Here is a 13,029-nt window from a genome sequence, read left to right as displayed (position 1 = left end):
TAAATAAAATGTTATGCATAGAATGTGAAGTTGTTGGCCATTGCCTTTAATACAGTGCCTTAAAAAAAGTGTTCATACCCCTTTAAATTTTCCACATTTTATCATGTTCCAACCAAAAACATAAATTGTATTTTATTGGGATTTTATGTTATAGACCAACACAAAGTGGCACATAATTGTGAAGTGAAAGGAAAATGATAAATGGTTTTCAAATTTTTTTTAGTAATAACCTTTCTGAAAAATGTGGTGTGCATTTGTATTCAGTCCCCCCTGAGTCAATACTTAGCTCAAGCTCTGTCAGATTGGATGAAGAGCGTCTTTGAACCGCAATTTGCAAGTCTTGCCACAGGTTTTTAATTGGATTTAGGTCTGGACTTTAACTGAGCTATTCTAACACATAAATATGCTTTGATCTAAACCATTCCATTGTAGCTCTGGCTGTATGTTTAGGGTGGTTGTCTTGTTGGAAGGTGAACCTTCCCCCTCCCCTGTCTCAAATCTTTTGCACACTCTTAACAGGTTTACTTCTAAGATTGCCCTGTATTTGGCTCCAGCCATTAACTCTGACCAGCTTTCCTGTCCCTGCTGAAGAAAAGCATCCCCACAACATGATGCTGCCATCACCATGTTTCACAGTGGGGCTGGTGTGTTCAGGGTGATGTGCAGTGTTAGTTTTTTTGCCACACATAGCGTTTAGCTTTTAAAAAATAAAATTTTGGTCTCATCTGACCTGAGCACCTTCTTCCACATGTTGCTGTGTCCCCCACATGGCTTCTCGCAAACTGCAAACGGACTTCTCATGCCTTTCTTCTTGCCACTCTTTAATAATGAGTCATGACCAGATTTGTGGAGTGCATGACTAATAGTCGTCCTGTGGACAGATTCTGCCACTTGAGCTGTGAATCTCTGCAGCACCTCCACAGTTCCCATAGGCCTCTTGGCTGCTTCTCTGAATAATGTTCCCCTTGCCCAGCATTTCAGCTTGGGGGTATAGCCATGTCTTGGTAGGTTTGCAGTTGTGCCATACTCTTTCCATTTTCGGATTATGGATTGCACAGTACTTCATGGGATTTTGAAAGCTTGGGACATTTTTATAACTTAACCCTGCTTTAAACTTCACCACAACTTTATCCCCAACCTGTCTGGTGTGTTCCTTGGCCTTCATGATGTCGTTTGTTTACTAAGGTTTGCTAACAAACCTCTGAGGGCTTCACAGAACAGCTGTATTTATACGGAGATTAAATTACACAGGTGGACTCTATTAACTAGAGGCGCTTTTCCACTACATTGTACGGCTCAGTATGGCTCGCTTTGGCGCTTTTCCACTGCATAGCACCGCATGGTATGTGTTTGAATAGTTTGGTACAGCGGCGCTTTTCCACTACATGGTACGGCTTGGTACAGCTCACTTAAACAGTACCACCTTGGTTGGGGTTCCAAGCGGGCCGTACCTATACCATATCCCACAATCCTTTGCATGCAGCCTCGATTGTTTGTCACTATTAGCCACTGATTGGTCAGAGAATCGTTGTAATCCCACCCTATTACTACTTTAGTGGAAAAGCAAACCGAGCCGAGTAGAGCCTATACAGTGCTGAAATTTGCTGACTTGTACCACACAGTGGAAAAGCAAACCGAGCCAAGCTGGGCCAAGCAGTGCCAAGTGGAGCCGAGCCGGTACTCGCAGTGGAAAAGCACCATAGGTGACTTCTGAAGGCAATTGGTTCCACTAGATTTTAGTTAGAAGTATCAAAGTAAAGGGGGCTGAATACACATACATGCCACACTTTTTATTTAGTATTATTTATTTGTAAAAAAAAGAACGTTTGAAAACTATTTATCATTTTCCTCCTCCTTCACAATTATGTGCTTCTCTGTGTTGGTCTATCACAAAAAATACATTTACGTTTTTGGTTGTAACATGACAAAATGTTGAAAATTTCAAGGGGTATGAATACTTTTTAAGGCACTGTACCACTAGTCAAATGGTAAACTGTCCAAAGTATTTTAATTATTTCTGGATATTGTCAGTGATAGTCTCAGCATCTCTCTAATAATTATTCATGCATATTTTTTAAAGGAAAAGAATGACAATTCAAGACAGCTTGAATCACCCATGGATTAAGGTACTGGTTGAAGTTACCAATTGTGCAATATGCTCAAAGTCTGTATTCTCACTTACACATCTTTCGTTCTATTGTTACAATCAAGTTACAATTGATTTGCTAAAATGTCTGCTACAGCTGCAACTAAAACATAGACATTTAAAAGTATAGCTGCTCCACCTACATTGTCCTTGGTTCTGAGGGCGAGCACTGGTGCTGGTAGAGGTTTCCATGACCGAAGCTGCAGAGCTATGTACTGTATGTATGAATAATCCCACACACAGTACTAGGTTCCAAAAAAACTGACTTGTTTTAACCTTAAGAGTCCATTCACACAGGGGCGACACGACTTGCTGGGGCGACCTGTGAAGTCGCGGTGCACAGCATGCACCGCGACCTCGGCGCGACATGCACGGACTTCATACAATTGAAGTCAATGCAAGTCGCCTCCAGGTCACCCCAAAGTAGTACAGGACCCCTTTTCTAAGTCGGAGCGACTTGTGTCGCTCCTATTAGAACGGGTCCTGTGCTAAACCAAGTCGCCGGACAAGTCGCGCTAGTGTGAATGGAGTCTAAAGAAAATGGTATTATCACTTTTTTAGGGTTGAAACATATTAGCGAACGCAGGCTTTTAGCTATAATTGTCTTTGAACCTTGGACAGTTTGCGAGATCTTCCATTTATACTCTGTAGCTAAACTAAAGATATAAGCTATGCACTTAATCATATAGGAAACCTATCAAGATAGAGGTGAGGGAGCTTCCTATACAAGCTTGTTTTTGAAAGTGCAATCCTCAGAACGAATAGTGAAATGGAAGAAGCATGCTGCCAATGACTTTTTGGTAAACCTGATATGCACATGCTTGTTCCAGGTAAATCACTTACCTAGAGGTGAAAGACTGACACGAAAAAAGTGGAGGACCATAGATCTTTAAAAACAAGTCATAAAATGGTTCCCATATTCTACCCTGGCAGGTTCCCTGGATAAATATTTATCTACTTTCTGTGCAGTTTAAGCAATTACCCTATTAGTACATGGAAACCCAGCAGCCAAGTAGAGGAATATCTACAAAGTGCCTTGGAGACTGTAACCAGTCAGGTGCTTGTTTTCATTTTTGTTCAATTATTTTGGTGTTTGGTGAACAGACAAGCAGCTGAAATCGGATTGGTTACTCAAGTAATGCCCCATTTATCTTCCCTGCTGAATTCTTATGACACCTTCCTATGACTTGTTCTTTGTGTAACAATCTCTGTTACTAAACCATTTTTAGTAGTAGAGTCAAACACGTTTGGCGTTTGTCATGCAATTTAATTCCAGAATAGCATAAGGTTTCATTAGGAGCCAATGAGCTGGTAGTTCTATCTAGAGCATTAAGATAATGTTACTAATTACTGACATTGGACTTAATGCGTCCCTCTAACTATATGCAGTAGTTATTTATTTTTCTCTGTTGGTGTACAAGCAATATGAGATTTGAGATTTGGCAAGCTGCTAAATTACCAGTGCAGTGAGTGTTGTAATGAAAAGTTCAGCTTTATTGATGGAGTTAATATTAATAACTGGCAGTGTGGTTTCCTCTAATTTCCCTAGTCACGTCTTGGGAGAAGCTGAACTCCATCTTACCTTGTAGCTTATTGCAGCAGTAATAACTGGCCCACATTCTTCCCCCAGATGCCCCATTGCTGATCAGTGCAGACACAAAATAAAGAACATAAATCACACATTTCCAACCTCCTCCTCCTACGTATGAAGTGATCTTTTTACAGTTTACTGCTTTTATTGTTCAGTGTGATTAGTTACATAAAAACACTGCAGTGTATGGAGTGTGATTATTTCCATTGTCAGGCCTTTTATTCTGTGCATGCTTTAAACAAAACTCCCCCTGAGTGTAGCGCACAGCTGTTCTGACTGTTCTATATATTTGTCACAGCCTAAGGATAACCAACAAGCACTCAGCAGAAAAGCCTCTGCAGTGAATATGGAGAAATTCAAGAAGTTTGCTGCGCGCAGAAAATGGAAAGTAAGTGTTCTGTTTTCTCATTATATGTACCATACAGAACAATTCAGAGACAGTTGGAAATCTATCTATATATAGATAGATAGATAGATAGACCCCTACATACTGTATATAGTTCTGTATACCCATCCCTTATATATGAGCAAACTATACCTACACGTTTGTGCCACACTACTCCACCATGTAGCTTTGCAAAGTAGGCCTCAGATTAGGTAATAGAAATATATATGTAGTCAGATAGCATACTAGCAACTTCCATTTTTAGTTTCAGGTCTATCCGCGCCACCTGTGGCAGTTTCTATTTCTGGGTGAATACAAGTTATCATGCCGAGTAATGTTAAAGCGGCTGCGAGCAAGCAGGTAGGTTTATTTTATTGCAGAAGAGTCACTGCATGTAAAATAAACCTATTACCTGCTCAGAGTCTTCTTTCCATTGTACACTGAGCTGCTCAAGGGCAGCTCAGTTTGTGGTCCAGCACAGAGCCCCTGTGTACTCCTCTACCAAGTATGTAACAACCCAAAAGATAAACCGTATTTTATTATTCTTTTGCGTTATTACATATATGGTTCTTAAAAGGAAACTGCACCGTGTATTTTGATGAGTATATGATTGAACTTTGTGAGATGTGCATGTGGTCACTTCAGTTATTTGGAAATGCAATAAGGATTGTCACATAAGTTTATAATATTTTTCTGTAAAGGAGCACCACACAGATTTTTGGAAGCTAAGGTAAGGGGGGGGGGGGCTTCTGAAAAAAGGAGGAACCTTTATATCGGTGTCCCCACTCCCCTCTTTTTCAGTGTTCCCTCTTGCCCGTGTATTTACTCCCCCCTTACATCAGTGACCCCATCCCCCCCCCCCCACAGACTCTGTGTGGCCTGGAGTGGTCACACGCTGACCTCCTCCTCTAGCAGTAATTGCTGGATTCTGTGCAGGGCAGTGAAGACAGGCTCACCCTCAGATGTTTGATCCTCCCACTCCCCTTTTGCAGTTTCTTTCAAATTTCAGGAAAAGGTGCCATGACATCACTGCGCACATGCAGCCCCCCCCCCCCCCCCCCCTGCCTAAACCAAGCTGAGCTCAACCGATTACTAATAGGCCGGCTCAGACCGAGCCTGAGCAATTCTCACTCGATTACCAGCAGCTCTGCTCCAGGCACAGTTCCGGAGCTGGGGACGAGTGAATTTTTTATGGGAACTTTTCTGCTGTTCATTGACATTTACGGACAGCTGAAAAGTGCCCTTTTTTTTTTACAAACTGTCCATAAATTTACGGACAGTTGGCAACCCTGGGTAGAAGATGCTGGCGAAGGACGTCAAACTGTTAAAGGAAAGGTAAGTATTGGAAGTTTGGTTCCTCTAATAAAACGGACACTGTGAGCATAGAGGGGTTTATAGATACATTTCCTCACTTACTTGCTCTTTACTGTGGTACAGTGTATCCAATTGTACTATGTTTAGTAAAAAGACATTTATAAGAAATTCATAACTTTTATAGTTTCCAAAAAAATAAAGAATGATGGAGTTAGATTTGTTTAATTCACTGATTTGTCCTCTAACCAAGGTTTATCTAGTCAACCCATGCTTGGATTTGTAGCCTTAGGCCCCGTTCACACATGTGGCCCATTCCGTTGAAGGATGAAAAACGGATATCAATGCATCTCTATGGAAAAACAGGTGTAAACGGATGATCCTCCGTTTACATCAGTTTACATCCGCATCCGTCAACATCTGTTTTTTCGAATGGATCAAAGCTCTATTTTTGTTGTTTTTAAACGGAACGGATGAAAAACTGATATAAATAGAAAAACAGATGGTTTTTGTTTTGGTAGTGGATGTAAAAAAAACTGATGAGATACTGATGAGAATACAGTGCATCCGGAACGTATTCACAGCACTTCACTTTTTCCACATTTTGGTACAGCCTCATTCCAAAATGGATTAAATTAATTATTTTCCTCATTATTCTCCAAACAATACCCCATAATGACCACGTGAAAGGAGTTTGTTTGAAATTTTTGCAAATGTATTAAAAATAAAAATCACATGTATGTAAGTATTCACGGTCTTTGCTCAATAATTTGTTGAAGCACCTTTGAGGCCAATTACAGCCTCAAGTCTTTTTGAGTATGATACTATAAGCTTGGCACACCTATTTTTGGGCAGTGTCTCCAATTCTTCCTTGCAGGACCTCTCAAGCTCCATCAGGTTGGATGGGAAGCGTCGGTGCGCAGCCATTTTCAGATTTCCCTAGAGCTGGTCAACCGGGTTCAAGTCTGGGCTCTGGCTGGGCCACTCAAGTACATTAAAGCGGTAGTATACTCAAAGGAAAAAAAACCTGCAAGACCAAGGCATAATGAGCTAGTATGCATCCCATACTAGCTCATTATGAAACACTTACCTTAGAACGTAGGCCCGACACGGACCCCCGGACACCGCTGTGGGAGTGGACATGATCCCTCGGCATCTCTTCCGGGGTTCAGCGGCTCCGGCGCTGTGATTGGCCAGAGCCGCGATGACGTTACTCCCGCGCATGCGCGCGAGAGTAATTTTCCGGCAATTCTAGGCAAGGAACTCTGAAGGTCCGTCGGACCTTCAGAGCGCATGCACCGCACGCGTCAGCGGCTGAATGCAGTGCAAATATCTCCTAAACTGTGCAGGTTTAGGAGATATTAATTGTACCTACAGGTAAGCCTTATTATAGGCTTACCTGTAGTTAAAAGTCAAAAAAAGCGGTATACTACTGCTTTAACAGAGTTTTCCCATAGCCACACCTTTGTTATCTTGGCTGTGTGCTTAGGGTCGTTGTCCTGTTGGAAGATGAACCTTCACCCCAGTCAGACGTCCAGAGTGCTCTGGAGCAGGTTTTCATCAAGCATGTCTCTTGACATTGCTGCATTCATCTTTCCCTCAATCCTGACTAGTCTCCCAGTTCCTGCTGCTGAAAAACATTCCCACAGCATGATGTTGCCACCACCATGATTCACTGTAGTGGTGGTATTGGCCAGGTATTGAGCGGTTCCTGGTTTCCTCCATGACATGACACTAGCCATTCAGGCCAAAGAGTTCAATCTGTGTTTCATTAGACCATAGAATTTTGTTTCTCATGGTCAGAGAGTCCTTCAGGTGCCTTTTGGCAAACTCCAGATGGGCTGTCATATGCTTTTTACTGAGGAGTGGCTTCTGTCTGGCCACTCTACCATACATGCCTGATTGGTGGAGTGCTGCTGAGATGGTTGTTCTTCTGGAAGGTTCTTCTCTCTCTCTCGACACTGTGACCATTGTTTTCTTTGTCACCTCCCTGACTAATGCTCTTCTCCCCCCCGATCGCTCAGTTTGGCCGAGCGGCCAACTCTAGGAAGAGTCCTGGGGGTTAAAAACTTCTTCCGTAAGAGACTTTCAATGCTGCAGAAATTTTTCTGTATCCTTCCTCAGATCTTTGCCTTGATACAATCCTGTCTCAAGGGTCTACAGGCGATTTCTTGAACTTCATGGCTTGGTTTGTGCTCTGACATGCACTGTTAACTGTGGGACTATATAGACAGGTGTGTGCCTTTCCAAATCATGTTCAATCAACTGAATTTGCCACAGGTGGACTCCAATCAAGTAGTAGAAACATCTCAAGGATGATCAGTGGAAACAGGAGCTCAATTTTTAGTGTCATGGCAAAGGCTGTGAATACTTATGTACATGGGATTTTTTTTTTTCTTATAAATTTGCAAAGATTTCAAACAAACTTCTTTCATGTTGTCATTATGGGGGTATTGTTTGTAGAATTTGGAGGAAAAAAATGAATTTAATCCATTTAAGTATAAGACTGTAACATATTAAATTGTGGAAAAGGTGAAGCGCTGTGAATTCTATCCTAGGGCACTGTACTGGTGAGAAATTGATGCAAACATCATCTGTTTTTTCTATGAAAAAAACGTGACTGAACTGATAAAATGAACGGTCCACATGTGTAAAAGGGGCCTTAGAGAAATTCAACAATCTGTTTAAAATGATGTGATGGCTATGATTTGGCATGGTTTACAATATAAGCTTGCTTACCTTCATGCACACTGATCTCGGCTCACGTCTACTGTGACCGTTGGCGAGTAAACTGCAGTTGAAAGTCTATTTTTGTCACCCTTTTAGTATATCTAAAAATCACCGATGTAGATAAGGCTAGGGAATAGAGATTCTTAGTATAGAAGTTCTAGGTCAAATAATTCTTATAATGAAAAAATCAGCCTAGGCAATTTTTAAATATTGTAAAATGCCTTTTTGGGTGATCGTGATAATAAACGTACACGCTGTAGGGAGCAAGTGGGATACTGGGAACTTCAAATGAAATAATTAACTGCAATATCTGGGACTTGCAGAAGATATCATAGCATGTCCAGTGTGTAGGATTGAACATTTTTTCCCATTCCTGCCAGACTGTAAACCGCTTTTAGTTAGGGTTTGTCAGTTGAGAAAGGTACATTTTCTGTGCAGTTTGGCACGATTGACTGAGGATAACTGACATGCAATGTCTTCTCTTTTTCAAGCAATCTGTCCGCTTAATATCCCTGTGCCAAAGACTATCGAGATCTTTCTTATCCAGAAGCAACATGAGTATTGCTAGAAGTGATGACACTCTGGTAAGTGAAGAAAATCAACCCCAACAATTGAGTTTTCACTCATTTATGTGCACAGGGCTTACTAGAAAAGCAATACTGCCTACATGATATACCATCGCCAACATGCTCAGTTGGTTTTAATGCCTCAAATGAGTTTATGTAAAGGGAACATGGCATAGGGATTTGTGGCTTTACACAACATTGCTGGATCATTAACTGCAATAATTAGAGTCAGTATTTATCCACACAGCACCTGAACTGTGGTACCAATGTACAGTCAATATCCTTCAGAAAGGGTGCAAGCTTTCCAATGTCCTAAATAAAACAAGAGCAATATCCCTTTTTACAAAATTTGCTCTGTATCTTTTTTTTTTTTTTTGTCTTGATGGCCTTGTATTGCCTTACCTATATTGTCAATATAACTGTGGGGACCCAGGAAACGATCAAATATACATTGTTTTTCTTTTAGCTTTTTTTCACATGGACTGTCAGTTTTTTGGACAGATCCAGACTAAATTACAATGTACAGTATGTCCTATGAGCAGATGGATGTAAACTAGGGATCGACCAATATCGTTTTTTCAGGGCCGATACTGATACCGATTTTCTGGCCACCCTTCAGGCCGATATCCGATATTAGGTGCCGATATTCTGGACATTTAACGTTTTTATTTTTACACTGTCCTTTTCATTTTTTTTTTTTATCACTTTTATTGCTGTCCCAAGGAATGTAAACATCCCTTGTGACAGTAATAGCCAGTGACAGGTACTCTTTTCGGAGGGATCTGGGGTCTGTAAGACCCCAAATCCCTACTCTGCACTTAAAAGCATTCAAAACTGCAAGTTTGGCTGTTTTGAATAGTCTTTTTTTTTTTTTTTTTTTTTTAATCTTGGGGTACAACCACTTGAAGCAATTTCGGTCGTAACGGCAAGTTTGTGGCCGATATCAGTCGATCCCTATTGTAAACGGATATACATCCATACATACATCAGTACCAGATCAATGCAGCCTCACCAGTGGCAGATCAATGCAGATTGATCAGTACCCCATCAATGCAGAGTGATCAGTGCATGGGGATTAGAGATCCGTTGGATTACACAGAGCAGGCATCTCCCGCTTACCTGGCGCAGCCGACTTCATACGAAGTCTCTCCTCCTGAACCGGCTCCTATGATAGACGTCACCAGTGTGCTGTCTATCATAGGTAGGAGGTGGGACTTTGTATGACCGCGGCCACGCCGGGTAAGCAGAAGAATCTTGCTCTGTGTAATCAGGCGGTGTTTGCCCCCTCCCCTCCAAAGCAGCCCAATAGGCCCCACGGGACCCATGGTAGGGCCGGCCTGGGGGGCCCCCCTCTGCCCCAGCTCGCGGTGCACCCGCTCAGGCTAGGTCCTGCAAAGTGGGGACAAAACCGGGGATAGTGTCCTCAGTCCGGGGGGACATCTGGTCACCCTACCATTGTTACCTGCTCAAAATAAGCTTGCAAAATTTATGCTATTTGAACCAACATTTGGTTTTTTTTTCTGAGGGAAAAGTGAACACTGTAGATCCCTGGTGGCCAAACTGCTTACCTTTGGCATATGATGTGAGGCCCTTAGACCTCAGCAGTTTGTATTGGGAACATTGATTAGGGTAATAGCATTGATCTCTACAAGCCTTATGTAACCTGTTCCCATTTTCCTTTTGTATTATGCAGCATATCCCCAGCCAAAAATGTATCCTGTCAACATTCTCTGAACCTAATTTCCTCTATTAGGTCTGCAGTTTATTACAGTAATCTCAAGCATTACATACATAGAACAATATGTTTGCTCCTTTGGTGATCTCAGGGGCTGCATAAGTTGACAACCACTCTTGTAGATCATTATTTAACAGTGCATTTACCTTAATTTCCTCAGGTAGCAGTAGTTCAAATAATGATAGTGGTTTCCTCTGTGGAAGCATTATATAAGTAGAGGGAACATTGCACAATAAACATTTTCTGATATTATCTAGATTTGTGCACGTCTGTGGTACCCTGGGATTGTACACTACAGGGGTTGGGATACAATTTGCGTGCATTGCTCTACAACTTTGATAAAAACCAAGACGACAGCAGAAAATAAGTCATTAAGACGTTTCCTGAGCCATCAAAGAACAGAAAATGCTTTGCTTTGCAGCATTACCAAGGTAGCCGAAGCTACAATTTAACAGTTCCCCCAGGTCTCCATCCTGTCAAATATTTCACATTAAGTTATGGAATAGAGTATAAAAAGAACAACTAAAGCCCTTCCATTTTCCATATCTATTGGTGATAAAAGTAACACTTCAGCATTGTTACACAGGGAACACATTATAAATAATTCTTTAAGCTTAAGCTGGCCATACACTAATAATTTTTTTTTTTAGCCAGTGGGCTGAACAAGAAAAAAGGAACCGATTCCTCCATCCAAGCTCTAAAGGAGTCTCCTGCAGGTGCTATTGCATTTTGACAGTCACCCTTGCCAGCAGTCAAAATACTCAAACAGCAGCTGCATCTGATTGGATCCAACCACTGATCGGTTGAATATTTTCCAGCAGGTTCCTTCAGCAAAAGTCAATTGAATGATCAACTTTTGTGAAATGGAATGGAACCAGCTGAAGTTCACACTGAGTTTGACCAGCTTTAAGATGCTTCAGTATTGTGGGCAAACTACAATACTAAGTGCCGCTTCATATTGGTTTCGATGAGGGAACCCTGGGAATCCCCTGCGGGTTCCCGCATCGCACCTGACTCGCAAGCAGTTCACACTGCCATATGCGAACTGCTTGGAGTGTCAATACAAAGTATTAACACCCACAGATTTCTTTGCATATCGCAGTGCGAACTGTCAATCCGGACAGGAGTCGGATCGCATAGATGTGAACACCGATGCGATACAATTCTGTTGCAGTCCTGCATGACTTTGGTCTGAATGCGATGCAAATTCAGCCATGCAATCTGTATGGCTGAATTCGCATCGCACAGACATAGCATGTGATTTGCATAACAGTGCGCTGCAAATCACATGCAATGTCTGCCATCGTTATAGTGTGAACCTCCACTCAAAGTTGGATAACTGGAGATATTGAAATAAAAATAAAGGGGTTTTACATTTCATTGTAGACGAAGCCATTGGCAAAGAAAAGAAAACAAACGTATTTTGCTGCAGTTTTTAAATTAAACTCTACTTTTGCTGGGGGAAAAAAAATGCTCTCCAGGCTAGTTGTATATGTTTGGAGGATTTTACAAACTCCATTGCAGTCTTTCTTGCTTTTGATCTACAAATACTGAAATCTTTCTCTGGGATCGTTCATACCAACTCACACATTAGAATGGATGCTGCTGGTGTCTTTTCCCTAGTAGTGGTGAGGGGCGGTTGTTACAATACAAGACACTTAAGAATTGTTTGTTTGGCCTTATCCAAATGGGCCCTTGTACGTAAGGGGCTATTATATAGACCTGACCAACGGAAGTGCCATATGTAGGATCCTCTCCATGATTCCACCTCTAATACCCTTTTTCTATCGGTTATCTCTCTCCCTTTCTCATTTTTTTTATATGTTCTTTTCAGAACATTAAATGTTGTTCAATAGAAATGTTTTTGATTCTATGATTTAGAAAATGCACTAAGCTTAATACGTTAATATGGTCCATTGCTGTCACTTTGAGACTGTTATGTATTAATCTCACATCATAAGTTGTTTGATGTGTTATTTACTTTGACACTTCTGTTTAAAAATTGTTTATGTAATAAATACAAAACTTAAGTAAAAAAAAAAAAAAAATTATTTTTTTTTTACTTTAATAAAATGTCACAAAATTACATTTAAATTCCATTCTGTTCATCATAAGATGTGGTGCATTGCGAAAAATCACCTTCTTTTTAAGCCAAAATTTGAGTAATCCCCCAAAATAATGCCTGAAATTACAATCCTTCAATCTCTTTGAAAATTCCTGCATTCAAAAAAAGAGTTCCTTTTTAGGGTGGGTAAGGGTAATTAATTTGTTTTACTGCTGCATCCTATTGGGTATGCTATAGAGTGCCCCAGAGTCTACAGAACTGGGCTGCATTGATGAAGATAACATTTTCTTGTTTCCAATTCTGAATTGTTAATATTACTCAGGAGTTATATAGCAGTAACAGTTTGGGCAGCGCTTTACAATGAGGGCAGACAGTACAGTTACAATACAACTTAATACAGGAGGAATCAGAGGGATCTCTATTCTCCAAAGCCTCGCTAATGGTTGGTGAGATTGTCCATCACAGTGATATGTGCCAGAAACTCTGAAATAAGAATGGTT

At 41.1% G+C, this 13,029-nt stretch overlaps 1 protein-coding gene across 1 annotated transcript in view; it reads left to right on the top strand.

The window, feature by feature from the left end:
- Positions 1-13,029, top strand: part of DAPK1 (death associated protein kinase 1) — a 257,141-nt gene that overhangs the window by 164,734 nt on the left and 79,378 nt on the right. Inside the window, exons 9-11 of the mRNA XM_082258253.1 lie at positions 2,081-2,126; positions 4,036-4,125; positions 8,655-8,747. Coding sequence (XP_082114379.1) covers positions 2,081-2,126; positions 4,036-4,125; positions 8,655-8,747 — 229 coding nt within the window. The remainder of the gene's footprint in view (positions 1-2,080; positions 2,127-4,035; positions 4,126-8,654; positions 8,748-13,029) is intronic.

This window comes from Pelophylax lessonae (assembly GCF_965119305.1).
Source record: "Pelophylax lessonae genome assembly, chromosome: 1".
Lineage (NCBI taxonomy): Eukaryota > Metazoa > Chordata > Amphibia > Anura > Ranidae > Pelophylax > Pelophylax lessonae.
The sequence above is the reverse complement of the archived record's forward strand: the minus strand, read 5'-3'. Positions and strand labels throughout refer to the sequence as shown.